At 40.1% G+C, this 27,043-nt stretch overlaps 3 protein-coding genes across 4 annotated transcripts; 1 reads left to right on the top strand and 2 right to left on the bottom strand.

Moving 5' to 3' along the window:
• Positions 1 to 289: 289 nt before the first annotated feature.
• Positions 290 to 5,655, bottom strand: mrpl46 (mitochondrial ribosomal protein L46). The gene is made up of 4 exons (XM_023297358.3): positions 5,380 to 5,655; positions 3,897 to 4,098; positions 3,317 to 3,487; positions 290 to 687 (listed from the first exon to the last, which is right to left on the bottom strand). Exons 1-4 carry the CDS (start codon positions 5,638 to 5,640, stop codon positions 443 to 445), a joined length of 879 nt encoding a protein of 292 aa, XP_023153126.2. The 5' UTR covers positions 5,641 to 5,655; the 3' UTR covers positions 290 to 442.
• A 467-nt stretch (positions 5,656 to 6,122) lies between these two features.
• Positions 6,123 to 11,784, top strand: mrps11 (mitochondrial ribosomal protein S11). The gene is made up of 6 exons (XM_023297359.3): positions 6,123 to 6,317; positions 6,512 to 6,607; positions 6,777 to 6,875; positions 9,039 to 9,168; positions 9,897 to 9,962; positions 11,597 to 11,784. Exons 1-6 carry the CDS (start codon positions 6,229 to 6,231, stop codon positions 11,702 to 11,704), a joined length of 588 nt encoding a protein of 195 aa, XP_023153127.2. The 5' UTR covers positions 6,123 to 6,228; the 3' UTR covers positions 11,705 to 11,784.
• Positions 11,785 to 13,202: 1,418 nt separating this feature from the next.
• On the bottom strand, positions 13,203 to 25,909 carry pdpr (pyruvate dehydrogenase phosphatase regulatory subunit). 2 transcript variants are annotated; one of them, XM_023297347.3, is made up of 18 exons: positions 25,757 to 25,909; positions 24,812 to 25,091; positions 24,385 to 24,518; positions 23,782 to 23,863; positions 23,345 to 23,508; positions 23,032 to 23,153; positions 22,440 to 22,557; positions 21,915 to 22,064; positions 20,006 to 20,198; positions 19,654 to 19,778; positions 19,236 to 19,391; positions 18,480 to 18,613; positions 18,003 to 18,151; positions 17,805 to 17,917; positions 17,375 to 17,469; positions 17,176 to 17,265; positions 16,182 to 16,364; positions 13,203 to 15,510 (listed from the first exon to the last, which is right to left on the bottom strand). In XM_023297347.3, exons 2-18 carry the CDS (start codon positions 25,072 to 25,074, stop codon positions 15,103 to 15,105), a joined length of 2,679 nt encoding a protein of 892 aa, XP_023153115.1. In that variant the 5' UTR covers positions 25,075 to 25,091; positions 25,757 to 25,909; the 3' UTR covers positions 13,203 to 15,102. The 2 variants fall into 2 exon arrangements, with proteins under 2 accessions (XP_023153115.1, XP_035798397.1); XM_035942504.2 differs by lacking the exon at positions 25,757 to 25,909 and adding an exon at positions 25,535 to 25,705.
• Positions 25,910 to 27,043: the final 1,134 nt, after the last annotated feature.

The raw sequence follows: 27,043 nt of genomic DNA on the forward strand, positions 1-27,043 counted from the left end.
AATGCCGAGAGTTTGTATCAAGCTGTGATCACTGATGCAACGCATCACCTCTGGAGGCCTGCTAATGGCTGATTCAGTGCCTGAGGGAGGGCTCTATGGGTAAACATAACATGATTGTAGCCCCCATATTAAAATTTTGGACAAGACTAAAGAGCTGCTTGTGTTTAGGTGTAGCTTTTTAGAAAGTTTTGTGAACTCATAGGTCAACATTTCGAGCAAACTTAAGTCCATTTCTTAGATGTTTTACACTCACCGCTGTAGATATTGCTTGGTCGATTCTACCACAATATGAATGGAAAAACAATTTATTTATATAATGAAACATACATATCTCAATGAATGACATTTTATGATAGAATATGACAGATAAGCACCAAAGGTAACTTTCTGGGCCTCATAAATATTGTTCTGTAAGTCAGCGTCCCTTGTGTGAGTTTAGGTGTCACACACCGAGGACGAAACGGTCGACCTTCATCATGTACGCTGGCTTCAGGTATCGCTGTAGCTCACTCTTCGTCAACCACAGCAAAGGAGCCTTTGGGGCTTTGGGAGGAGCGCTGTCTGACAGAATGGCTTTGAAGAAGAACACCTTTGTCCCGACTGTGTTCTCTGTCCGAATGGCTTTAGGCAGTTTGTACTTGTACACTCCGCAGGGGGCGTTGCCGAGAAAAGTCGCCTTGTAACCAGCTGCAGCAGGTGAGAGAACAGCATCGAGTTCATTCAGGTGGAGACAAAGGATGAGTGAAAGCAAATTTGTTCTTAACTTAATGCAGCTCAATTCCTTTTCTGAAGCTGCAGCTGTATTTCGTTGAATTCTTCAGGATTATCAGTGTCTGACTTCTCTAATTAAAGTGTTATATCACCCTCGTGCTCAGCTTCTCATCTTCTGCTGCGACAACAACACACTTTTTAATCTAGTCTCATGTCATGTAAATCCCCACAGTCCCAGCTGGCTCAACATGCAGCGTGACGCACCAACATGACCATGTTAGAGCTTCAGTTCCCACTGAGTCCAGCTTATTATAAAAATGGATCAACTCCTGCTCCTGTAAGATACTTTAAATAACACCCTCCACCAAATGGGGCACGTTAATGTCAAGTGGAAAGCCTTAATGAGGAGTGATTGATGGAGCTGGCACATTATTAGTTCATGGGCAACGCCGTGAAATGGTTTAACAAAGTCCGTCAGTGGATTTTTATTTTAATTCTTTGAGGCTTAGATGCTTCGTTCAGTTGCATGCAAAGAATCTGCCCAGCTCCACAGTTAATATCTTTAATGTGAAGGATCATTATTGGGTCACTGGAAACATTTGTGCTACCAAATGCCAGTTTCAACCTCTGACCCTTAACTTTCTTCCAACCATCTGCTTATTATTTCCAGTCTCTGAAACTGAGCCCTATCTACAGCTGATATCAGTGGAGGTCTAAGTGGGGGTGACAGCTTAGGGTCAACGACTAGGAAATGATTGGTCTAAAAAGCTGTAAATGAGTTGGTAGATGGAGATTTAAGAGGGTATTTAACCCTCTTGTTGTGCATAATATAGATGATTGTTCTTTAAGTGCTACAGTGCTATTTTAGAGATGATCATATCAAACTTTAATGATCCTTAGAATAAAACTGGGCCATTTTAACAACAGAGATTAGAATATGGATACAGTAAGAATCCAGCAAATGGGGCGTGTAGACACTAATGAAACCTGTAACAAGTTGTCATTTAGGATATGAATAATACCTTAAATAGAGCCTTTACCAATGGCTGCATCCCATGTTGGGAAAATATCAACACATAGTGCATTTAACATTAATCTACATTAGTCCATTAGTCCAGCTGCTGGTTGTATGGTCAACAATACTTAGTGGACATGCAGAGTTTAAGGCATGCTGGATTTAGAATGACTTCTAAACACTGTCAAATTCCAAGAATGTCCACATGCACAATTTCTAGCCACAACAGTAGCTGAAAGACTGCGTTTTCCAGAAGTGTGCGAGCACGTGAGATCCTACCAAGTTGGAAATTTATCCTGAAGAGCTTCTTGTACATTTACACCAGCAGGTTGAGCTATGGTAGCTTACATGACATTTCCCTTGTCAGTTCTATTTTACCTTGGGACCTCTACTTGGACACACACTACCAGTCAAAAGTTTGGACACACCTTTTCATTTGATGTTTTTCTTTATATTCATGACTATTTACATTGTAGATTCTCACTGAAGGCATCAAAACAATGAATGAACACATATGGAATTATGTAATAAACAAAAAAAAAAAGTGAAATAAGTCAAAACATGTTTTAGATTTTAGATTCTTCAAAATAGCCATCCTTTGCATTGATTACTGCTTTGCACACTCTTGGCATTCTCTCCATGAGCTTCAGACGTGTTCATTCATAGTTTTGATGCCATCAGTGAGAATCTACAATGTAAATAGCCATGAAAATAGAGAAAAACCATTAAATGAGAAGATGTGTCCAAACTTTTGACTGTTAGTGTATATCTGATGTAATGCTGTTGTGCGATGTCTGATTCAAGAATGGCACAAACACTAATTCCTCATTTCCAGCAGCCTGAGGTATGCTAGAGCCTTTTGTTGTCATCAAAATATTCATATCTCAAAAAATGCTGCTCTGAACTAAACCTGTAACTAGCTGCAGAGCTATCAAGTTGATAAGGCACAAAAAAAAGGCTACAACTGACCATAAATTTATGGCCTGGAAGTATAAATGTTAATTAAGAATTTAGAATAACTACAGTGACAACAACAACAATAATAGAAAAGAACAAGAATGCCTTAATACAGAGTTAATGTCATGTGTCTCCACTCCCTGCTATGTTTTCAAATTCATAAACTGCATTTAGTAAAATCAGCTTCTTTACATAAGAATGCGACACTTTTGTTACACCCTCTGTATATGGGATTTCAACATTGGCTCCGATTGATATTATCAATAACAATACAGTATCAAAAAAAACTGTGAAAACTTTAAAATATCAAAGTATAACTACATAAAATTAAAAACGTAAATGCTTTAAATTTTTTGTCACATGAAACCGCAGCTATAACACTATTTGACTTTTACTTTCCATAAAGTAATTTCATTCAGAGCTGCAACGACGAATCAATGAGCAGATTGACAGAAAATTAACTGGCAGCCATTTTAGTGGTTATTTTTGTCCTTTACGAATGACAGGATAGGATGGTTAGTTATAGTCCTATTTAAGTATAACAAATGGTATTGTTGAGTTAGTTTATAGACACCTATGTGCCTTAAAAAGCTGTTAACTCAGAAACTTTGTGACAGTAAAAAGAGACATTACCTGGCAGGGAGTCGAGGGCTCTCTCAGCCGTCTGTCGCAGCGTTTCTCCCTCCTGCCACTGAGTCTGAGGCAGCAGCCACAGCTTCTCCTTACCCACCTGCTGCTCAGCTAACAGAACCAGCGTTTCGGCCAGGCAGCGCTGTGCTGAGGTCAGGTCCTTATCTACGTCGGCTAAACAACAGACATTAGAAACGACCGTCAGCTGCTTCACAACAGCAATGTCTGCAAAACTTACACACACTTGTAAAATGGCACAGGGAGTAAAATGCAAATTGAGAGTTCTGGAGCAAATAGATTAACTGAACATTAAGAAGAAGAAAAAAAAAATGCATCAAAGTCTCTTCCCTCCTTGGTAATTTAAGATAATGTAATTTTCTTTTCCATTCTTTTTAACTTAGTTGATGATTGGAGCAAGACAAAAGGGTGAATATTATAATACACACATAAAACTACACACATTTCATCAGGCACAATGACAATTGATTATGATTTCATATTATTGTTGTCCATATTGTTTCATATTGTCTTCAGATGTTGTTTTCCCCACGAGTCAAACATTTTGTCCAGTTCCTAAACTGACCTCTGGCCCTCGGTGCTGGTTGGAAGCTCTTCAACTTCTGCTCCCAGGCATCTTCTAAGTCCTGAGCCAACATGATCTCCTGCCCGTCGCGGCCCTCCTCTTCATCTGAGTCATAGTCGTCTGCCTGCTTACGCCTCATCCTCTCAGCATCCTCCAGCAGCTGCAGCTCGTGGTCCGACAGCACGCTTTTCTCCAGCTCCATCTGAAATCAATTCAGAGTGGGTCGCATTGCTTCTAAGTGTCATCTGTTTGTTGTGAAGCAGCAATATGGCTGACAGCAACCATTTATCCGCAACCAAACCCAACGGAACATTAAGATAACTAGCTTTGTTCAAAGGAGCAGTTTCTGACTTCTGACTGACGTTCAACTGCCTCTTAATCACACACCTTACTATATATAATCAATAAACATTTGAATCAACTATCCCCTTGGTACAAATGGCCAAAGTAAAAAAAGAACACAATTTGTTTGTGGAGAAGGGAGTTTTTTTCCATTGCACATTTGATCCTTTAAAAGGAAAATGCCATCGTAAAATTAAAGGTTTACACCTCATATGTTTTAGAGGCTAAAACTCACACTTCACACTTTATCTCAACTTTTGTCTCAATAAGGTGGTATCATTCTTGAAACTTATTCTTCTGTCATAGTACTACACCGTGCCCCAAAAGTTCATTCTCCCCAGAAAAACAAAGTCCAAAGACTGAATATGCAATATCAACTTATTCCATAACCAGTATTTTCCCCTTTCACTTTTTCCCTTTCCTTTTTTTTAGTCTTTCAGGCAACCAAAACTTGGTTGTGAGTGTTTTGGTCAAGCAAGAAATTTATATACTGGGACCTGACAGACAAGCAACCAAACAGTACTTGATTGATTAGGTGTAACCCATTCTGGTGACAAAGAATCAAAACCTGTTGTCCAGTGGGGAGAACAGACTTTTGGGACATGGTGTAATAACAAAATAGCCCAGAAGTGGTTTGGGGTATGCCACCACACTGACATCTAACCATCCAACACAATCAGTTTTCAGAACTATTTGTCTATGGTCATTTGTTGCTTTCAGATGGATTTCAACAACACAGCCACCTCCATTTGAAGCCAACAGTTGAATGTTAACGTGTAAACACTGTTGTTGATTTATTTTATTATTTTTTAGCAAGTCAGAGAGTTCATATTGTCATTTACAGGTGTGCAGCCAGCATAAACATGCAAATATTTTTTAGATGTAAATAAAGAATTGCATGTGTATGTGTTTATCAATTAAAATGTGTGTAATTAGGGTAAAGCCCCTTGTACAGACTTTTACAGACTGTAGGGATGAAGCATATTCATCCCTACAAAGTAAGACCCAATATTAGACGATATTCCTTCGGTTCATAGATTTCTGTTTAACACTCAACTCTGTGACATTATTTCCTTAAATCATCACCATGTTTTGCTGCTCTCTACACAGCCTACACCAGTTTCACTCCACACAAACGCACCTGGAGTATCATGTCTTTGAACTGCTGCTCTATAGGATTGCAGTCCGCTGAAATCACCGGCAGCCTCTGCAGACACACGGCGGCCATCAGAGTCCACGGAGAACTCGCTCTTTCCGTCACACTTTTGGCCTGTAAAGTCGCTCGACAAACAGAAGCAGTGGAAAACTGACGGATCCCCGCGTTCCCGACCGCCGTCCTGTTAAAACAAGAGAGCAACTGGAAGAGAGGCCGACTCGCCATCCTTCCACAGGGCGCAGCCATTTTCTGGTGCTACATTCAGCGTACATACAGAAAAATGCTCACACCAGCGGCAACTCATGCATAAGCTGGAAGCAGGATTTTCAACTTTATTTCCTACTCAAATACAGAACAAATCATTCCCACTAGAGATTTAAGTAAAATATAATGGTTTATTTCTATGAATCACGAAGGAAATAGGTTATTGATTGAGGGGTTCAAGAGAGTATTCACCGTGAAAGTCTCATATTTTCGAGGGGTTCCGAGGTATTTGAAAGCAGCTCTACCCACAATTCTGTGCGGAAAAACGAACGATCTATTCGGCTAAAAATTGGGAGTCATCATTTTATTAAAGTTAAAACAAACAAGACAGGAATTTGGCAGTATTTGCATTACCTGAATGAATGTTATTTATGAAATTTAAATCTCACGTTTTAGTGCAATTCATAAATGCCGCTGGTGTATGTTACAGTAATATAAATGTTAACAAGACTTTCCGCCCCTCGATATTTTAGTGGTGTGGTCCGGATTCGCAGCATCTTCAATGTCACATTTGTTGTGCGTAAACTTGTTCAGTTTCTGACTGCAAGTGTGTATATAATTATATGTAAAATGTATAAATTCAGTTGTAAGTTAGTTAGTTCTGTCAACACCGTATGCCGACAAGTGGCTGCTTCTCTGAATACAAACGGAATCTCTCTGTAAGTGTTTATGGTCTACTAGCCTACCTGTTAGCTAGCGGCTATTTCTGATAAAGTCAGTGTTGCAACGTGCAGTTCACTACAGCGCTTCATAATGTGCAGATAACAATAATAAAAGCAAGAAATTCTCTTTAGCTAGCAGACAGACTGGGCTGGTTTATGGAGATGGTGTTAATGAATTTATTCGTGTGTAGCTATGGAAGCAGTGGGCTTCAGAGGACATTATGTAGCAGTGCTGTCAAATTTCAGAAGACTGCAGAATCCAAAGCAGACTCTGGGAAAGACTTCAGGTCAGTCAGCACCACACATGTACTTCTACATATCATATTTCACTGTTTACTGACAGCAGATTACTGATAAACCGAGTGTGTATCTTTCTTTTTTTTTAATTATCATTGTTTCTATTGTTGCTTCCTCCAGTTATGTGATGTGCTATTAATCGTAGTTTTGATCCCTCAGCTCTTTCCCTCCCATGCCTGGTCAGGACAGTCCACTGAGATGGGGTGGGAAGAAGTTTGAAGAGTTACCCATCCTTCACATTAAAGCCACATACAACAAGTAAGTGTGAACTGCACGTGCGAGGGTAAAACAAACAAATTAGACTATTATGACAATATAAAATTTGTAAGTGCTTCTTGGTTACTTTTATGCTGTGCTCAATAAAAATGTAAACATAGCATACAAATGACCGTCTTTTCTGACTTTGAGAACAAAAAAACTCTTATTTCAATTGTAGTAAAATAGTTAAAATTAGCTAATTGTGCGTACATTTCGAAACTATTGAACTGGTGAGAAATTCCAGCCATCCATCCATTATCTATACACCACTTAATCCTCATTAGGGTCACGAGGGGTTTTAGTCTATCCCAGCTGAATTAGGGTGAAGGCAGGGGACACCTGTACAGGTTACCAGTCTACATTCACACTCGCAGTGAGAAATTCCTGACCACTAAATGAATCCAGGTTTTATACTTTAGCCTGGTGTGGTTTTAAAATACAATCATCAGATAGCATGACTATTACAATGACACTCATTTGACCAGTGAATATAAAAAGCCACCTTAAAATGCAGCTTTATTCAAATTACACAGTGCTAAAGACAACAAGGGAAAGATGAGGGCGAGTAGTTGGCTGGATGCAGCATGTTAGTTCGGCCTGTAGCCAGGGACAACTCGACCACTCCCTGTGAAATTGTTCAAGATCATATGGTACGACTGATGATCTACTACATGGTGCTCTGGATGGACGTGTCCAACAATGTGATCCTTTTTCCAAAAAGAAAAAAAATCAGAAAGAATGGCACAACATTCCACAAGCAGCAGTGGCAGCCCCATTAATTCTGTGCGTTGCAGATGTGCTATTAGTCTGTGACTTGTTATTTCTTATTTATGACCCCACTCTTTGTCATGCCATTACCATTTTCAATAAAGTGTACATGGTTTTTTAATAACATCTGTGCTGGAATAGAAATTCCATGTGCTGGAAGAGCAAATCCTTATTCCCCAAAGTTAAAAAGAATGGATAGCATTTAGTCAAACATTACATGCAATCTTGTCCAGTAGACATTCAAGATCTGTTCATGTGCTTTTGTTACTATAGTTATACCTATGTCTAATCTCAGACACGTCATATGGTTCTGGTTGTACAAGGTGGGCCATAAGTTTCCATACATAGGAAAAATAAACATTTTATGTTGGACAACCGTTTTTATTTATATAATGTGCTCTATGTGATTACCATTGTTTTGAAAACACATATTAATACGTGTTTTCCACTGTTGATGAACTTGCATTAGCACAGCTGAAATTCTGCTTGTAATGGCATTGGTGACACGTTCCTTGTGATGATTTATGTCTCGTATCTTCACCTGATACATCATGGCCTTCAAGTGCCCCCAAAGATAACATCAAGCGCATCTTCTAGAGTATCTTAAACATAAAAAAAATACACATTATACATTTTCCTATGTATGGAAACTTCTGACCCACCCTGTATTAAGAAACTGTGATGCCTGTTTTTTAGGGAGCGGATTGAAACTTCCATCTGTTATTTCAAGTAGGAACAGATGAAAGTAATCAGAGGACAGACAATGAAATTGGATTTTCTGCCTTGGTTTGTAGTTGGTATTAATTAACCATGGGAAAATAAACAGAGACACATTTTTCAAGTTAATAAATTTGGTTGGTGGGGGCCTACACAGTGGCTTGGTGGTTAGCACTGTCGCCATGCAGCTAGAACATCCCGGGTTCGTGTCCCAGCCTGGGCCTGGGATCTTTCTGCATGGAGTTTACATGTTCTCCTCGTGCATGCATGGGTTTTCTCCAGGTACTCTGGCTTCCTCCCACAGTCCAAAAACATGCTGAGATTAATTGATAATTCTAAATTGTCTGTAGGTGTGAATGTGAGTGTAATTGTTTCTTTCTATATGTAGCCCTGTGATAGTGTCCCCTACCTTCAAGTCAACTGGGATAGGCTCCAGCCCCCCATGCAACCCTTGAGGATTAAGCGGTGTATAGATAATGGATGGATGGTTGATGGACAGTAACTGATTTGTGGGAAGCTGGCACAAACAACAGAGTCCCTCAGATTATCTTTAGCAAGGTGGCAGAATTGCGTAAAATTTGTCTTCAATGTCTAACATCAGTGTAACTGTGTTAAAACAAAACAAGAATTATGGACATTGTGGAGAGTGACCCAGTAAGTTGCTCTTTCCTGTAACAGCACACACATCCAGCTAACAGACTGCACGGGTCAGTCTTTGGTGAGGACGTCCTGCGGCACAGAAGGATTCAAGCACACCAAGAAGTCGACGCCCATCGCTGCTCAGACTGCAGGCATCTCTGCTGCTGCGGTACGTTCTCCACAACATGTTACTCTGACGCCTCCTGTCAGACAGCGGGGCCGTTGTCTTGTCAGGAACACAGGACTACTACAATACAAGGTCTCCCTCACAGCAAGGCCTTGCTATCTCTGCAGAACATTGTTGTAATTAAAATAAAATTAGTCAAGACTCTACAGCTGCTGTGTAGCAACACTTATTTCATGAATATTAAATGTTTGTTGTAAATAAACTGCCTTCTCTAAGGACTTTGACCGAGTGGAGCATTTGGCATTAAAAAGCTAATTTAGACTTTGTAGGCTGCTGGCTAACAGAGTTAAGGTCAGACAGTTGTTTTCTTTGAGGTAAACACAGCAGAGAATTCAAGTTTTATCACAGTGCTACAACGGTCTTTATACTAGAAAAGCCAACTGTGAGATTCAGACAAATGATCTGTTCTCAGATGTTGTAGTTTTGGCTACAGCTAAAATAAAAAGATGATAATAACATTAATACAAGCTTCGTCTCTTGTTCTCTTGGTAGACGAAGGCTGGAAATCCTTGAAAGTAACGCTTGTTAAACTCTGTTAATTAAGAGAGTTTCTGTAGCATTCTGATAAATAAGAATGCTACAGCTAGCAATTAACTGAATTATCTAGTAATCTGATGCTTTTCTCTATAAATACCTGCTTAACTAACAAATTGTCAAGTGTGTCAGACTTTTCAGAATTTAATCTTCTGCGTGTCTCATTTTCTGAACAGAAAGCCACAGCAAAGGGAGTCACGTTTGTCCGTGTTGTGGTCAAAGGTCTCGGTCCTGGACGTCTGGTGAGTAGTTATTTTAAAAGTTATTATCTAACCTCGTTGTAACCTTGTTGTTGCTGTTACAACTACTGTGTTTTATATTTATAGTCTATTTCTGTAGTTTACTATTTAGTCAACAAGGGGTTCCCAGTCTTCCAATTACTTGTTCTGTCTAAAATCCAAGGAGATTTAATCAACAGACTCGAGAGATTAAAGTGCGACTTTTAAAAATCGGGAACCAGCAAGTTCTTGGCAGTTTTTGCTTGATGAATGACTTGAGGATTGATTGCACAGTAATAGATCGACTGTTTCAGCTCTACTCAAAGTGCCCATTTATTGATAACACCACACTCCACTCAAACTTTTTTCTTGGTTATTTCATATGCAGAATTGCTCCTTCATTTGATTTACAATCAAGCATACAGCCATTACAAAAACAAGTACATCAGTATTAATTGACCCCAACTAACACTTCAACATATATAAATCGGATGGATGGAATGAATGAATGAATGAATGAATGAATGAATGAAGGAATGAAGGAAGGAATGAATGAATGAATGAATGAATACACTTCAACTACACCAAAAGGAAAATATGCTTTTTCAGTAGTTTATTCAGCAAACACTTGTAGTAGTCTTGTGTGGAAACAGTAAGTAGTGTGGCTTCAGAAGCTACATGTTTTTGCATTATTGTCCATCAGTCTCTGGCAATGATTTACTTAATTTTTTTGAACACTCCTCCGGCAGGTTTTCTTCAGTTGCAAGATTTTTGAGGGTCTTCTTTCAAATCTCCCCACAACATTTCAGTGGCACTCAAATCTGGGCTTTGACAAAGCCCTTCCATAAACCTCCATTTTTTTCTTCATGAGTCACTCCTTTGTGAATTTACTTGTGTGCACTGCGTCATTGTCCTGTTAAAATGTCCACTTCAACTTCAACTGAAGTCAGTCAGCTGAATCAGTGACTGCAGGCTGTCCAGTCCCTGAGTCACCAAAGCAACCTCTAACCGTAACATTGATGTTTTTGGTCTGCACCATGTCTCCACCATGTCTACTGTTACTGTAGTTATACAGCTCTGATCTGTCTGTCCAGAGCACATTATTCCAAAAAATCTCCTATGTCTCTATTTCACAGCTACATTCACTAAGGAAGTTCTAATTATTGACACTCAATCTGGAACCCGATTCTAATTTAATGGAACTGAAGGTGAATCTATACAAGCACACTGAGTTATTCCATGCGACTGATCATTTTTTAAATCTAAATTATGACAAGGACTACAAGTTATTTGTTTGAGTTTACCACCTTTATAAATACAGTGTTTGACAGAGGATCAAATGCTTGTCCGTTTAAAGTTGTTGGATGAAGTTAATTTCCACGGGATGTAATTATTTTTCCACATGACTGTATGAAAGGATTAGTGGATTTGATGAAAGTGAAACTTGTCGTGTATCTTGTACTGCTGACCTTGTTCTGTATTGATCTAATAGTGGGCGTTCAGCACCAGTAAACCCGTCACTGCTTGAAGAAGCAGCCTCTAATTAATTTCACTTTTCATAATGAGCTTAATTTAAGGGTGTTTAAAAAGCCACAGACATCTTGATGTGTTCCCATTAGCTTTCTTAATGAATTAATGTGTTTTTGTCTGTTGTGTAGTCTGCAATCAAAGGCCTGACGATGGGCGGCCTGGAGGTGGTATCGATCACTGACAACACCCCTGTGCCACACAACGGATGCCGCCCTCGCAAAGCCAGAAGGATCTGACCTCAGGGTGCCAGAATGCGCTACAACAGGAGAATACTGTAGCGTGTTGTAATATGCTAATAAAGTGTTTTCTTGTGTAACCGTGGTGACCTTACATCATGCATTTTGGGAAAATGATTACAGATGGGGTTATTAATGAACAGAGAACAGGTGTCTCAGTCCTCTGCTGCCACTGTTGAACTTTCAGTCTCACTACTGGCACTCAGATATTCATTAGTAGACTGATGTTTGCACACAGCACAGAAGCAGCTCTGCATGGGAAGAAAAAACAGCTGTACTTAGGTGGTAGCCATGGGGTTTGCACCCTTGATCCTGACTTTACTACATCACTGAACTTGCACATGTCTGGAGTGAACACATTAAGCAAGATCAACTTCTTGTATGAACAAAGTTCTCTTTATATATTTTAATTTCAGCACATTAGACAGCCAAACATCTCTTTAACATGGTATACATACGTCCATGTAAAGCTCTGCGGGAAAAGTTGCCATTGACAGATCAGTATAAGAAGTGTTAAAATGGAAACAAGCATGCACTAAACCACTATCCAGTTAGAGTGCCTTTGTGTCTGAATACTGAGACAGACTCCCATTTTGTATGTCTTACTGTATGTTTTAAAACCTTTTGGATGAGATATTTAAATTGTGACATTTTTAAACCTTTGAACTGCAGATAAATAGTGAAATTCCAGTTTCAGACTTGTCTAGAAAGCCTGTGACCCCATACAGATGGCCTTCAATTAGATCAAATAATTGTGACCGCTTCCCTTTTTACCACACAAGTTTCTATGAAGTTAGTGGACAGATAAAATAAATTCCAACAACTGAAATGACTAACAAGGTCATGTGATCATGTTTATGAAGTCTTCACACAGAATCTACTGCTCTTTTAGAAATGTATCATAACTTTAACACAACCTTATTGATATGATAATGACAGGAGAAAAGTGACCCTAAATTGTAGAAATGAAAAGTCTAAAATGTGGTCCCACATAAACTGGGCACTGTGCTTCAGACATCAGACTTCATGGGCTATACAGTAACAAAACTGAAACTGACTAAATCCAGACTGCTGTGATACAAAGACTCCAAATGCTGCCTCTCACAATACAGTTGCTTCATTTGATATTAACACCTTTTCACAAAGATGACATGAAGAAAGTTAGCCCTTTACTAGCAACGTCTGAGTGGTAGACTCATAGCCACTGTACTGCATCTATTTAAACACAGTAGCAGTCATGCTGTAAAATTAACACAATTGCACTTTTACTGTCCTGCTGTTAAGACTGGCTCCTCGACAATGTGATCTGTACACTAAATCTGTACGCTTATGTAGTACAAGCCAGAGATGTTGATGAGGCTTTCTATAGTTTTGCTGCGTCCACATGGCAGCTGCAATATCCAAACTGAAAGACACGCTATTTAGCTCTCAGAGGTAAAAGTGCTTCAGACAAACCATCTGCTAAGGGTATGGAGTTCAAAAGGATTTTCCAAAAAGCTGGTAAATATATCTTGTATTAAAACAGCAAATAATTGGAAGAACAAATCTGTCATTTTCCAACCACATAAATTACAAAGAAACTGAGAACAATAACCACATTTCATTTTCTACTCTCCACCAAACGTAGTCACTTAAAACATTTTTTTAAATTACAACTAGGAGTGAGACTGACTAAGTGATCTGCATTCATATAGTGCAATTTATCAAAATATACTAATAACTACAGGAAATGACAAAATCTTGCAATCAATCTTCTCTCAGATTTAGCATTGATTATTAGAAACATGCTAAATAAATAGGTGTGGACTACTTCACAAGTGTGAGGAAGTTAACTTTCATCTGTCTCTGTAACTGACCTTTACTTTTCATATCTGCACTGTTGCCAAAGTGTCTTTGAGTGACACTAAATACCTTCCAGCTCCAGACCTGCTGCTCTGTAGCTCTGCCAGACCTCTGAATGTGGCAGGATAGAAAAATTACTTTAAGATGTACATTCATGCACCTGTTGCTGCTGATAATTGTTATTTACATGTGCAGGAAAATCTGGAAAATGCTTGAAATGATGCACGAGCAGGAGAACAGCTGCAGGAGTTAACTAATAATTAATGTAGCTGATGTCACTCAGAACTGATATAGAAAAAAGTGCAGTACTGAAAATAGAGATTTTATACACACTAGCTATACAAAAATACATAGTTTTATTTCAAATCGGAGTCAAGTTCTTTCTTTACACAAACATCTAAACTCTGGATCAAACAGGCTCAAATAACCAATGTAAGATATCATGGACTCCAAAAAAGTCAGGGATTACATCTCCAGTTGCAGATTTCCTCTCCCTTCCTATTTTCCCTCACTATAGTTCACCTACCATCAGCCACACATTCAACAAAATATTAGTAAAACTAAACTTGAGCATCAAAAGTGCAACGATATCTCAAAACGACCACAAAACATAAATAACAGGTCAGGTTATATTACTGTAAATACATTACCACGAGCTCCACACACAGCAAAAACACAAGAGCAGCTTACAAATGGTGATGAAGACATTTCCGAGGGAAAAACAAGCTGTTTTGCTTTACTTTGGGGCTTTTGGGAAAGCCTGGGAAGCCTTTTAAACACGACTGGAAGAGGAGTGATTGGCGTCACACACAACACAGGTATACTAATTATTTCAGGCTTCTTGATGCTCTCTGGACCTTTCTCCCTTGCCTGAAAAGGATGTTTTCCTTCGCAGTCAGGTATAAAGTAGTGGGAAGTATAAAATATCTGAATTAGCCACATCATTCTTTCCATCACATCGCTCATATTCTGTACAGCAGCAAACTTACAGTTTGTAGACTGACAACAGTCAACAACTACACTGACTGTGTAAGCATCTGCACATCAGTAATGAAGGTTCTTTGATTCATCCAGACAGTGGAGTGTGCAGTGCAGCATGGAAGCTTTACAATGTCCAGAACACAAATGCAGAAGATTGCCTGTTAAAATTCCTCCTGGATGCGTTAAAGTGAACAAAGTAAGTAGTCCTCAACAGCTAGTGTTGATCTTGCCTTGACAAAGGCACTTGACCATGGACTGTCAGTAAAGCAGCCATGAGACTATGTGGACTGTGTTTGAAGGTGAAGCAGGGCACAGCTGGAAAACAACTGCAGAATATAAAGAGAAAGGAGCTCTGTATTTGATATAATTCAAGCATTTGGTGAATCTTAAATATTGCACTTTGAAAGAGGGAGATGCAACATGGAAATTAAATATTAGTGAGACGAGTGATTGTGCATACAGCCCTCTCATTAGGAGCAATAACAGGAAAGAAATGTTGGCACTGCGAGGTAAGAGCAGGAGTGGATTTGGTGAGCTGAAGGAGTGTCACGAGGAAGGTTTTCTTGTACTGTGCATCACTTCCCCTGGAGGTTGCTGAGCTCCATGTCGTCCTTGCGGCGCTTTTGTTGGGTGAAGAGTGAGCTGAAGGGGTAGAGTTTGGCTTTGGCTGGGTAACGCTGGCCAGCGATGTCGACCTCGTAGTCCCCACGGTTGATGAAGTCAGGAGTGATGGGTGTGGGAAGCCCCTCGGGGCTTGGAGGTGGAGACACGAAGCCCAGGCAGACATGGCGCTCCAGAGTGTAGCTGTAGGCGCTGCTGGTAGTCGTCCCAGCCAGCAGACTGTTACGGTAGATGGGCTCACCCCACCATGGCCACAGGTCCAGCTCAGTGTCGTGGTCATCTAGAACCAGCATGACGAACCGTCGAGATGCACCGTCCTGGCGCTGCTGCAGCAATGCCTCGCGACCAAGAAAATCTGTGTCCTGATGGAAAATGGAAGATAGGAGAGAGGATGAGAAGTCAAAGATGAATAAAAGGAAGCACCAGCTGTGGAGCATGGGCTTATACTGGATAGCTCTATTAGGCTGAATACAGAAGAACAGGAAAAAATGCCTTTCAATTTCACACATTTTTCTAAAAGCTCAAGAGAGCTCATCTGAAAACAGTCTGTGAAGCCAGTGTTAAACTGTCTGTTCATTAATACTGCGCTGTGACATTATGGCTGAAAGCAGCAGCACACCTGATGTTTCCATGTTTTCAAAATGAGACTTAAAGTAAAGTTTACCATGGTTGGCTTACAGTGCCACCTGTTGTGCCTGCAGGTGTAGCCTGGTGACTTCTCCACTTGCTGGCAGAGACTACAACCCAGATGTTGAAGGGGTTTTTTTGCAAAGCAGATGGTGTTGTACATATTATTATCCTAATATTCCTCTCTCATCTTCCAACCATTTTAAAGCAAGAAAGATAAAGTATAAATTTAGACAAAGCATTTTCTATTTACATTTGATTGGGAGCCATTGTGTGAAAATGGATCAGACTGGAATATGATGCACCAACATTGCTGAAGTGCCGCTTCACCAAAATCATCATGTTACGTCTCCATCCAGGTTGAGATCAGATTTTATGTGGTTACAAAGCTGAACAGGCAACACACCTTGTCAAACTTGACCCTGAACTCTCGTCCACACTCCAGCGGGGTTGTGAAGGCGTCGAGGTCCTGCCCCCAGAAGGCAAAGAATTTCTCTATGCGTAGGCTCCTCAGTGCGTAGTACCCTGCATTCCGAATGCCATACTTCTGACCCACTGACATGACTTCGTTGTACACATGCAGCGCGTACTGTCAGGAGATGAAGAACATACCCATGTTACATGCTGGACAATCTGAATGACTTTTAGACTTTTAGGCACCTCTTTTCATTCACCCCACATCCTCCGGCTTCCCAAATTGTATATCCTGGAAAACAACATACCTTTCCACTTATAGCAAGGTAGAGGTAGTTGGGGCAATTCTATGCGACTCCCTCATTAGCCTTAACTTCTGTCAGGATCTCAGCTTGACATATTTTGACTGCTTATCCATTCTCATGCACTGTTTCTGCTTTTAAATGAAGTGATTCATGAATGATACAAAAATTGATTCCTCATAATAAGCAGGCTGGTACACCTTCATTTGCAGAGCAGCTATCACTGAGTCACAGAGTCACTAAAACTCTCCAATATTAAAGACAATGCTGTTCTGAACTAAACCCAGCTGCAGCGGTATCATATTATGATGACAATAATACAAAGAGACACAGTTCTGCATCATGTGTAAAAGCTTAAGCTTTGGTACAGCGAGACACCATTAAAAATGACAAAAATTCCCTGCATTATTTCCGTTCAGCATACTGTTATTAAAAATAAAGATTATCTCACACTTATACGTTCTTTAAATACATATTTTATCATTTGATATTTTCACGCTAATACATTGTTGATGACAAATAGTTTGAGGAACAGCAGGGAGTTGAATTAAAAATATGAATGAACAACAGCATGTAGTTCAGAGTTGTTAACAACCAAAGGTATGCATTCTAGGGTTAGGAACGATGTTAGCAACCATCCTGTGGAATAGTGACTAGGCTAATTTGTGTGTGTGCAGGCTGTACCTCTATTGGGATGTAGAGCATGAAACCTGGTTCTCCAGTGTGGGTCATACTCATCACTCTGATCCCATTGGCATAGCCCACACTCATCTCCTGTAAACACACACAGACATGGTCAGTTACTGCTCTTGGCAATGTGAGGAGAAGGACAAACAAAGAACAAAAGTCAGCCGTCGACTTTGTTGCAGCTAGCCTTTCCTACCTTACAGAACATGGAGGGGAAGTGGTCAGGGGTCATGGAAACATATGACAGCTCAGCCAGAACATCCATTGCACGTGGTCCAATTAGATTTAAAGCTATGGGTAAAACATCAGAGTTATAACCAAAACAACACTTAGGTATTTTCACCCTACAAGTTCCTAAAAAATAGGCCTGAGACACTGAGATACCCTTAGTTGATGTTTTATTTGGTATGTAAACAGAATGTAGGCCCAGTGTTACTAGTTACAATTATACAAATCACACTTTGGACATGTAATTAACCAGACTCCCGTTCACGTGGTCCCCTTGGTGTCTGATTTTGCTGAGAGAGTGGGTGTATTTTTTGTGCTTGGCTTCCACCCTTAAATGCTGTGTGGACATTAGAGGGTGACATCTCTGCTGGAGCTCAGTAATGGCGCTGTGTGCTTACCTGTGTACTTCCAACTGACATCCTCTAGGTGGAGGTGTGGGTCATTGGGCATGTGTTTCTTTATCCAGGACCAACAGTGGACCTGCTGGTCAGTCGGAGAGACGATGAAGAAGCTGGAGAGCCAAGAAAAATGTGAGTTATTTTAAAGAGTCATTAGAAACTAAATGTCTGCAGTAATATTGTACAGGTGTTTCAAACCTGTTCTTGCTGAGGCGAACCACACTGCAGTCGTTCTCATAGCCTCCCCTCTCATTCAGCATGCCAGTGTGGACGATGTGTCCAACAGGAACATCTAGGTCATTGGCACACAGGTGTTGCAGCAGCTCCAAAGCCTGGTCCCCTGTTGACTGAGGCATTAGGACAGACCACAAGATTAAATTTAAATCACTTAAACACAGAGGATTAATTACTAATCATTCCTTTAAAAGGAATGAATACATTCCTGCTGCATCAGTGGTTGCCAGATGACAAAGAATTGCATAAAATCAAAAATGTTTTATTGTTTTAGTACAAATAGACACAAAACTGATGGATAACACATGCTGTCATCACTGACTGGGAGAGACCAGATGAACCTTTCAAACTCATAAGTCTGAATCCACAGAGGGTAGTGCAGCTTTTGCTCTATGTAACCCAGTGTTAATTATAAGCTGTCCATAGTGCATCATGACTCACAGTCAGTTCAAATTTGGTGAAGGAGGACATGTCAATGACACAGACCGCCTCTTTGCAGCATTTCACTTCTGCTCCAACAATGTCAAACCAGTCTGGCTTGTAGAAGGTTTTACTCTGGTCCAGAGATAGCAGATCTGCAAAGATAAACAAATCAATGAAACCAGGTCATTTCATTCACTGGACAATTTTCCACTGCCTATTGTCAAATCTGCAAATAGCTCTGGAAATCCCTTGAAACCTCTGCTTGTTTCAGAATTTCAGACTTGAAATTTCTGATTTCAAACAATAACAAAATAGAGTACAATTTTTTTGTGAAATCACCTGCTTGATGAAAGTCATAAAAGCCAGCTTATTTATAGAAATTTTGGGAAATCAGAGGAAAACAAGTCACTGATATTAATGTGACAAAAGTGCCAAAACATATAAAGGGTTTAAACTGAACAGCATTTCACTCATTTGTAGACTTTTCCATCAGGGGAAACAATTTATCAGACAATCAAGACAAACATCATTTCTGTTTGTTTAATTATAAAAAAAACTCAACTTCTAATGAGCCACAGTAGGAAATGATTGTAACAGACATTACCAAGAATTTTAAAGTGTGACCTGAGCATACAATGAATTGCATCAGTTGCAGACTTTCACTGCATTTGAAAACTGTGTTATTAATGACTTTAATTAAACATTTTTCATTCTTCAGGCTCACTGATGCCTTCAAACAAAAAGAATATTGTGTTGCTGCTCAGTGAACCATACCTTTTCCTGGAGGAACAAAATATTTGGGCCTTTCAAATCCATGTTTCTCCATCCATCGAGCCCCCTGGGTGTCCAGACGGTCATACAGAGGACTGGTCCTCAGCTGACGCCCAGTCTGAAAGTCCCACCGAGGAACCTTCAGTTCATACAGCAGTGCTGGACAAGGAAAAACACACATTTAAATAACAGACTCTAGAACAATGCAGGGAAAGACACTACACATCACTGTAAGCACCTGTCACCTGTAGCATATAAGAGAGTTGAACAGCGGTTTTCAGTATTTTTCTTTTCGATGTTATTCATCATTTATTTTCTATTTAAACAGTACATTGAGGCCCAGATGACCGTATAGCATTTGTCTTGTTGAAAGTATTGACTCATCACCCACCATATCATCTGTAAACACTTCACTACTCACGCATGACTTCCATCACTCTGTGTCGCAGGAAAGTTCGACTGCTCTGCAAGTTGCCAAAGCGTTTTATGTCCAGTGGCCAGACATTGGCAGTGGGGTAGCCATAGGACATCCACTCTGCCAGGTACCTGAATACCAAACCACACAATGGGTCATTTATTTTTCATTGTAATGCAATCAAAGCATGTTCAGTGCTGATCATTACAATTAATGAATTGTGCCTGAATGATTTTATGTCAACCTTCTAAATAATGTATTCAGGTGAAAAATAAAGTGCAGTCTAGCTTTCTAAACCATCTGGTAATGTTTTTCCTGATGTGTGCTGTAGGCAAAATACACTTTGAGTCACACTTACTTGCCAGCTCCTCCTGCGAAGGCCAGGCCCGAGGAGTTCATGCCTGCAAGCACATAGTAGCCTGACACACCCGGTGTCTCCCCCATCAGACAGCGCATGTCAGGGGTGAAGGACTCCGGACAGTTGACCAACTGATGGATCTCAGCTGACTCAAGACCTGGCATTCTCCTCAGCAGGGCACTGAGCATTGGCTCTGAAGGTAGAAGAAAACAGGTTGCTACACATTCTCTATTGAGAGATGCTCTAAAAGGTACATAGTACCTCCACATCCATGTATAGCATTTTGAATGCTATTATATGCAGTAATTAACATGAACAAACCACACCACAATTCAGCTTTCCTCCACAAAAAAAATAAATAAATGCTGCTACTTGTACTCTTGTCATTCACTACAGCCTCCTACACTGCTGAGAAACAAAAACACCTGACTTTGCTTTTAATTGCCTTTTGCAAAACCCCCACCTACCAAAAGCCATTTAAAGCAAGAACTGCACCCTTTTCCCATGTTGTTCCATCAACACTACAGTATGTTATTCCAACATAAAAGCTGACTCAGTAGCAAACACGTAAAAATGTGAAAGATGTGATGGACTCTACTCTTCTATCACTCACTGATATCAAAATGCAAAACATAACAGCTATAACTGTTTTCTTGACCTAACAGCTGACCTGTGACCCAACACGATAAAAGGGCAAACTTTTAAGACTTCACTAGGGCTACAAATAAATATTTTTTAAATTATGAATTGATCTGCTGATATACTTTCTTGTAAAATAAATTCATCATTTGCTTTATAAATTGTTAACTTCCAAAAGCCAAGGCAACATCTTCAAGTGTTTTAACACTCAAAAATCTGAAGAAACTCAGTTTAATACAAATGAAAAAAAGGAGCAGCAAATTATCACAAGCTGTAATGACAGATTTCTTTCCCATTTATTTATTTTTAATTATTTTAATAAAAGATAAACTAATAAATACTGATTATTTTTCTGTCAGACAGAAAAATAATCCTCAGACTGATTCATTGACTAATTGTTGCAGCGAACTGGGGTTCAGTCAAATATTTTCTTTCATATGCACTAAGGATAGACAATTTATTTTTAGCACAGCTTTTAGAATCTAAAACAATGAATGTGTGAAAAATAGTTGGAACTGCAAAGCAACCTGTGACAGAGGTCAGCTAGGCCTGCACATCAGTGTCATTCAGGGTTGGCTTGTGACAGTCTGTCAAGCTGTATGAAAAAAACTCCATGGCCAAAAGACAGGTGCGTATGTGTTTACATGTGTGCAGAGAGGTGTGCAGGGTCAATACCACTTGCGTCGGCCAAAAAGAGAGTGGCCTAAAAATAGACAGTCTTACTACAAAACTATGACATTATAAGATGTGCTCTGTAACTGCTGCTACATATTTTATCAGTACTGCAGAATATTACACCTCAATTCTAATTTCTTCCCTCATCAAAAAAATAAAAAATGCGCTTGCACTGTAAGTGAGTTTCTTTTGCAGATGCAACAGGAAATGTTTCAATAAATGACTTCTCTCACTTTACTTATTCAAGACACTAAATACACATTGTATTTGTTCTACATTATTGACATCTGAGTGGGTTGAGTGATCTGTTTGCCTTATTTTAATTAATTTATCTCCAAGCAACAGCTGAAAAGAAGTTTAAAATGGTGACTCCATACATTAAATTACTATTTCAGAGACATTAAAACTAGAACCCAAGATTCAATGAGTTTTGATGATGACAGTCTTTTTCTCTCTAATTAAATTGAGCTGCTGAAAAAATTCCAAAATTATTATCAGCAAAATGCCCAGGAAACACCAACACACAACTGTTCCTTTTTACAATAATAATTTAAAGCCACCTCTCCTCCCTCTTTCTCATCCAACCCTCCTTTACCGAAGTGATCCCAGTCCTCCTGCATATTCTGGATCTCCAGCTGATTGCGGCCCTCAGTGAAGATGGGTTTAGGGTTCTTCTCAAAGCCTCCTGACAGAAGGCCTCCCTGCCACGGCCGTGCATATATCCTGCCGTCCATATCGACCACCACTGTAGATCAGAAACATTCCGAGATAAACCACCTTCTCTGGTCTTGTTTGTAATCTCATTTAACATGTAACATGAAAAAAAACTTAAACAATATTTATTTTCCATGTTTCATATTATCAATTTCAAAATATAAAAGAGTCTAGTCTTCTGACTAAAGGACTGAAAGAAAAGACTTGGGGAGACGTTGGGAGATGCCTGTTGCAGTAATATACTGTGAAATAAGTTCCTCTATCAGTCATTTTGCTAAGAAAACAATCAAAAATAGTATCTTCTCTGTCACAGATATTATTTGTAACTTGCAAAACACTCTGCCTGTGACTGGTGTTAACATCTATGGCAAAAGAAGCTATGTTTTCTGAGTGTTTGATATGAAACCTGGTGTGTTTGGTGAAAGTGGCTCTTGGAGAGGTTTGGTGAGGAGGTAGAAGTGTTCGCAGCCATGAAGAGGAACCGAAACCTTGATCTCACTAGCTTGGCCCAGCTCATAAGCCCACTGGAGGAGAAACAGACAGCGGAAATACATCAATTTCTTTCACCTAGATAATTTGACTGTACCGACCCACCAATTAAAATGCACAATTGTAGGGACTTAAATTCAAAACAAGGGACTAATACACCATGTACCAAATCCCACTAAACTGACAGTTCATCCCATTAAAGTCATAGGAAATGGTACACACCTAATTTCCTATAAGAAACACTGCAGCCTGTCCTGTAAGTCCTCACAGCCTGTTTACTCAGGCCAACATTTATGTTATTTTTTTTATTTTATTATTCCTTATTAATCCCATGAGGGGAAATTCTGAATCACTGACCTTCTGATTAATAGTCCAGAGACTTAACCGTTGCGCCACCACTACATTATATTATCACAGAAATAGAGATTTTTCCCTCACAAATTCCCAAACTTAAGCTGGTACTTGGAATTGCCACAACTTGTATAACATAATCCCACTCTAAGGTTTACCTGTCCAGCACAGTTGACAAAATATTCACACTCAATGGAGCCACGGTCAGTCTCCACAGCCATGACGTGACCCTTCTCTACCAGAACCTGCTGAACAGTGGTTCGCTCCAGGATCTGAACCCCTGGACAGGGCAAGAAATAAAGGTAAATAAAGGAGAAGGAAGAGGAAGAGGAAGAAAAATATTAGAAAAGGAAGGACACAGGGAGGAGATGACAATCAAGAACAGTAAAAAGGTTAGAGCTGCCCGTCAACCACTTTGTCTGAAATCTTCTATTAAATAGCTATCAAAGCAAAGTGGTGAGTTTAAGTTACCTTGTCCAGCAGCAGCCACAGCCAGGGCATGGTTAACTTCAGGTGGAGACACCACAGCATCTCCAGGTAGGTGGAGCGCCCCCACCAGGTCGTGAATGTTAACTAGAGGGTGAAGTTTGGCCACCTCTTTAGGTTTAATGATGTTACAGCTGATTCCCATTACCCTGAGAAAGAAGCAAAAGGTTAAAGTTTCTCTTTTTGATCAGCAAACAGGACCGCACAGTTCAATCAAGTGCAGATTTGATTTTGTACCAGAAATAAACAACAGCATTGAGTAAAAGTAAACAGATCATTTGTGTTGTTTATATGCTTGCGCAACTCACTGGTGCCATCATTCATTCACAAAGTTTATATTTCCTTCCCATACCCACAAAGACTCTGCCAAACTGTAGAGACTGCCAAAGGTATTTCTACTAAAGATTAACTTGCAGCCTTACTTGAGTCTTGAGGCCAAGCGCTTAAGGGAGATGAAGCGATCCTGATTTTGCGCCAGACACAAAGACCCTGTCTTCACATAACCTGCAACACATAGCACACATACACCAAAACACATATTACTGGCTCAGTGGGACTCAAACTAGTCAAGCCTCCTCTGTGCTCATATTATAAAGGGGACATTAGCATGGTGATTCTAACTTTGAGAGACAAAAAGAAACATACAGTTAGTGTTATGCTAAAGAACAACAAATGATATATTGGACTTAAAATGGCTAATAGTGTACACCTCATGGAAGAATGGAAGAGTTTCAGCTGCATTGCTGTAAAAACTACTGCACTAAGATATAATACGAAGAGTATGCTGTGTTTTATACACACTTTATAAGCTATACACTAGGGAGAAAAAAATGACACAAGGTACTTAAATAGAATAATAAATAAATAAAAGAGCACTTGGCCATATGTGTTTAGGAACTGTGTACAGTAATTTACTGGTAATACACAGATGATAACATTAGTTACAATATATATAATAAACCTTTCTCTTCATGAATAGCATGTGGTTAAGTAAATATAAGTAAAGTTACGACACAGTTTCTGACCTGTTTTAACCCCCGTCTCCTCCTCCAGCTGCTGGTAAAGACTGTTGGAGTAGTTGGCCATTTGACACTCAATGGAAATAGGTTTGGCCACGCTGACAATGCCAGCACAGAGTCTGGTTGTTCCTGCACCAAGTCTGATTGGAATACAGTAGCATTAGCAAAACAATTTATAATGGAACAGTTCTCTTTATAGATCCATTATGACCCTGTAATGTTCTCCAACCTGCCTCCACCCTAACACTAATACCAGCGGTCCAGGGTGATCACAGCAGGAATGACTGACCTTTACAGTACTCAGTCTCTCTCTTGGCCAAGTCAGTAAGACAAAATAAGGCTTAACTTTAGCTCATTAAGTGGAAGGCCACGCTGATGCATGCAGACCTTGCAACATTCCCAACAAGTGAAACGTTACAGACGTTTATCTCACCTGCCCTGCTCAAGTAGCACAATATCAGTCCAGCCTAGTTTGGCCAGGTGGTAGGCCACTGATGTTCCCACAACACCTCCTCCACAGATCACAACCCGGGCCTGGCTGGGCAGAGGGAGCAGCTGGGAGTCTCCGCTGACAGCCAAACATTGGGGGGAGGTCCAGAGGCCCCTGCTGGCCACTCTGAACCCCGTCTGGGGAAGCAGCAGCCTGGGGAGCAGGACAGGGGACAGAGCCCTGGAGCTCCGCACACAGCTGCACATAGCTGTGTTTTCTGCAACTACATGCACACAAACACACAGTCTCATATAGTTGTCAAGTATTTCAGAATTACAGATTACTATAAAATTGGTTAAACTGTCAATACTGCAACTGTCACTATCTAACTTCTCTAAGGTTACACGAAGATGCACTGCTGTTCCTAATTTAGATGCACATTTTAGAAGACTGAATGCCATTGAAGTTGTTGTATACAGCTTAACTAACGCAAGTCGACATTACATACAATAACAAACATTATAACGCACACGGGGCTGGAGAAAGCGACAATGTTAACTTGCAGAAGTCCTTCAAGTGTCACAATTCTGTTATAGACTATTGTTAGCTCTAAAGCATCGCTACACTATACCCTTAGCGGCACAGCTAGCTTTAGCTTGCGGTCCGTTGGTAGCTTTGTAAATAAACCTGAAACTTTAGCTTACAGAGTAAAGAGTCTTGACTGACCTGTAGATTAGCAAAGTTACGTATAAAGCTGCGTGACATTTCAGGTGTTTCGTGTCGGTTAAAGTTGGCGTTAGCAGTGACGGTAGCTACATGGCATAGCTACGGCTATCGAAGAGCTAGCTAATGTTGATTACTTTGCTAACTATGCAGCTAAACGACAACCCTGTTGACAACCTGCTTCTTTACAGTTCCATGAACTGTTCACAACTACTGAAAACTCACCCAGCCAGCCGAGTCTAGTCGGATTGGTATTTGGACAACTAAAGTAAACAGCAGTGACAGCAGTATGAACGTGTTTGGGTGCAGCAGTCAGAATCAATGTCAAACTAGCCTCAATAACAAGAAGCGCGTCCGCTCTCAACCTTCAAAATGAAGCTCCGCAGCCTGTGACAGTCTGGATTTAACGCAGCAATAAGTCAACTAGCAGGCAATTGCGTGTTAATTATTTATTGGCCTCCTTAAAAAAAGTTCGTTAACGATTTGGATTTGGTTCCTCATAAGAAGCAGCTGTTAAGCTGCTTCATTTGTGTTTGCTTTGGAATTTCTTTGGAATTTTACTGAGCACCTTAATTTTTCACTCACATTTCCACAACTTGATTCAAGGAAACTATTCTATATGTGGTTGCACTGTGCTGCATTTACTGTTAGATCATCTCAGTGATCTTGTGCATATTTTATTTCCAATTTCGCCTCAATTCATCTTGAAATAGCAGGCTTTAACAGTTAGGTAAAGTTGGCAAGATATTGCCAACTTTACCTAACTGGCATTAAGGCAGGATTTATAAAGTCCTGTCAGTGATTTTTCTAATTCATGCTGTCCTCCTTTTTTGAAAGATATACTTTTTATGGTGTTTCATGTGGTAATGTAAGATCACATGTTTTAAATCTATGACTCAGTGAACTGAAGCATGACATAGAAAATGTTTGTGCAAACCAAATCACATTTAAAACAGCTGTCAGTAAAATCACAATAACATATTTCCCCCAAATCTTTCTGATGTAGCCACTGAGCAGCATTGGGTTGAGATTCAGTAACTGGTACTGTTTGGTCACAAAGTGGCCAAAAGTCTCAGTTTCAAGTGGACAAAGCATTCGGAATAATCAAGCGTAAGCTTGAAGATCAATTGGAGAACAGTAGGCTTTGTATGATGAAATACACCAATCAGGCATAACATTATGACCACCTGCCTAATATTGTGTTGGTCTCCTTTATGCTGCTAAAACTCCTCTGACCCAGTGGGGCATGGACACAGGACCTCTGGGGATGTCCTGTGGCACAAAGATGGTGGCAGTGAATTCTGTGGGTCCTGTGGGTTACAGGGTGGGACCTACCTAGATCAGGCTTATCCTAGCACATCCTGCAGATGCTCAGTAAGATTTGGATCTGGGGAGTGTGGAACCTGGATGAACACCTTAGCTCTGTCGTGTGTTCATCCGGGCCACTCCTGAGCAGTTTTTGTGGTATGTTGGGGTGCATTGTCCTGCTTAGGGTGACGACTGGCATCAAAA

The sequence above is a fragment of the Amphiprion ocellaris genome, chromosome 1 (genome assembly GCF_022539595.1).
Source record: "Amphiprion ocellaris isolate individual 3 ecotype Okinawa chromosome 1, ASM2253959v1, whole genome shotgun sequence".
NCBI classification, from domain to species: domain Eukaryota; kingdom Metazoa; phylum Chordata; class Actinopteri; family Pomacentridae; genus Amphiprion; species Amphiprion ocellaris.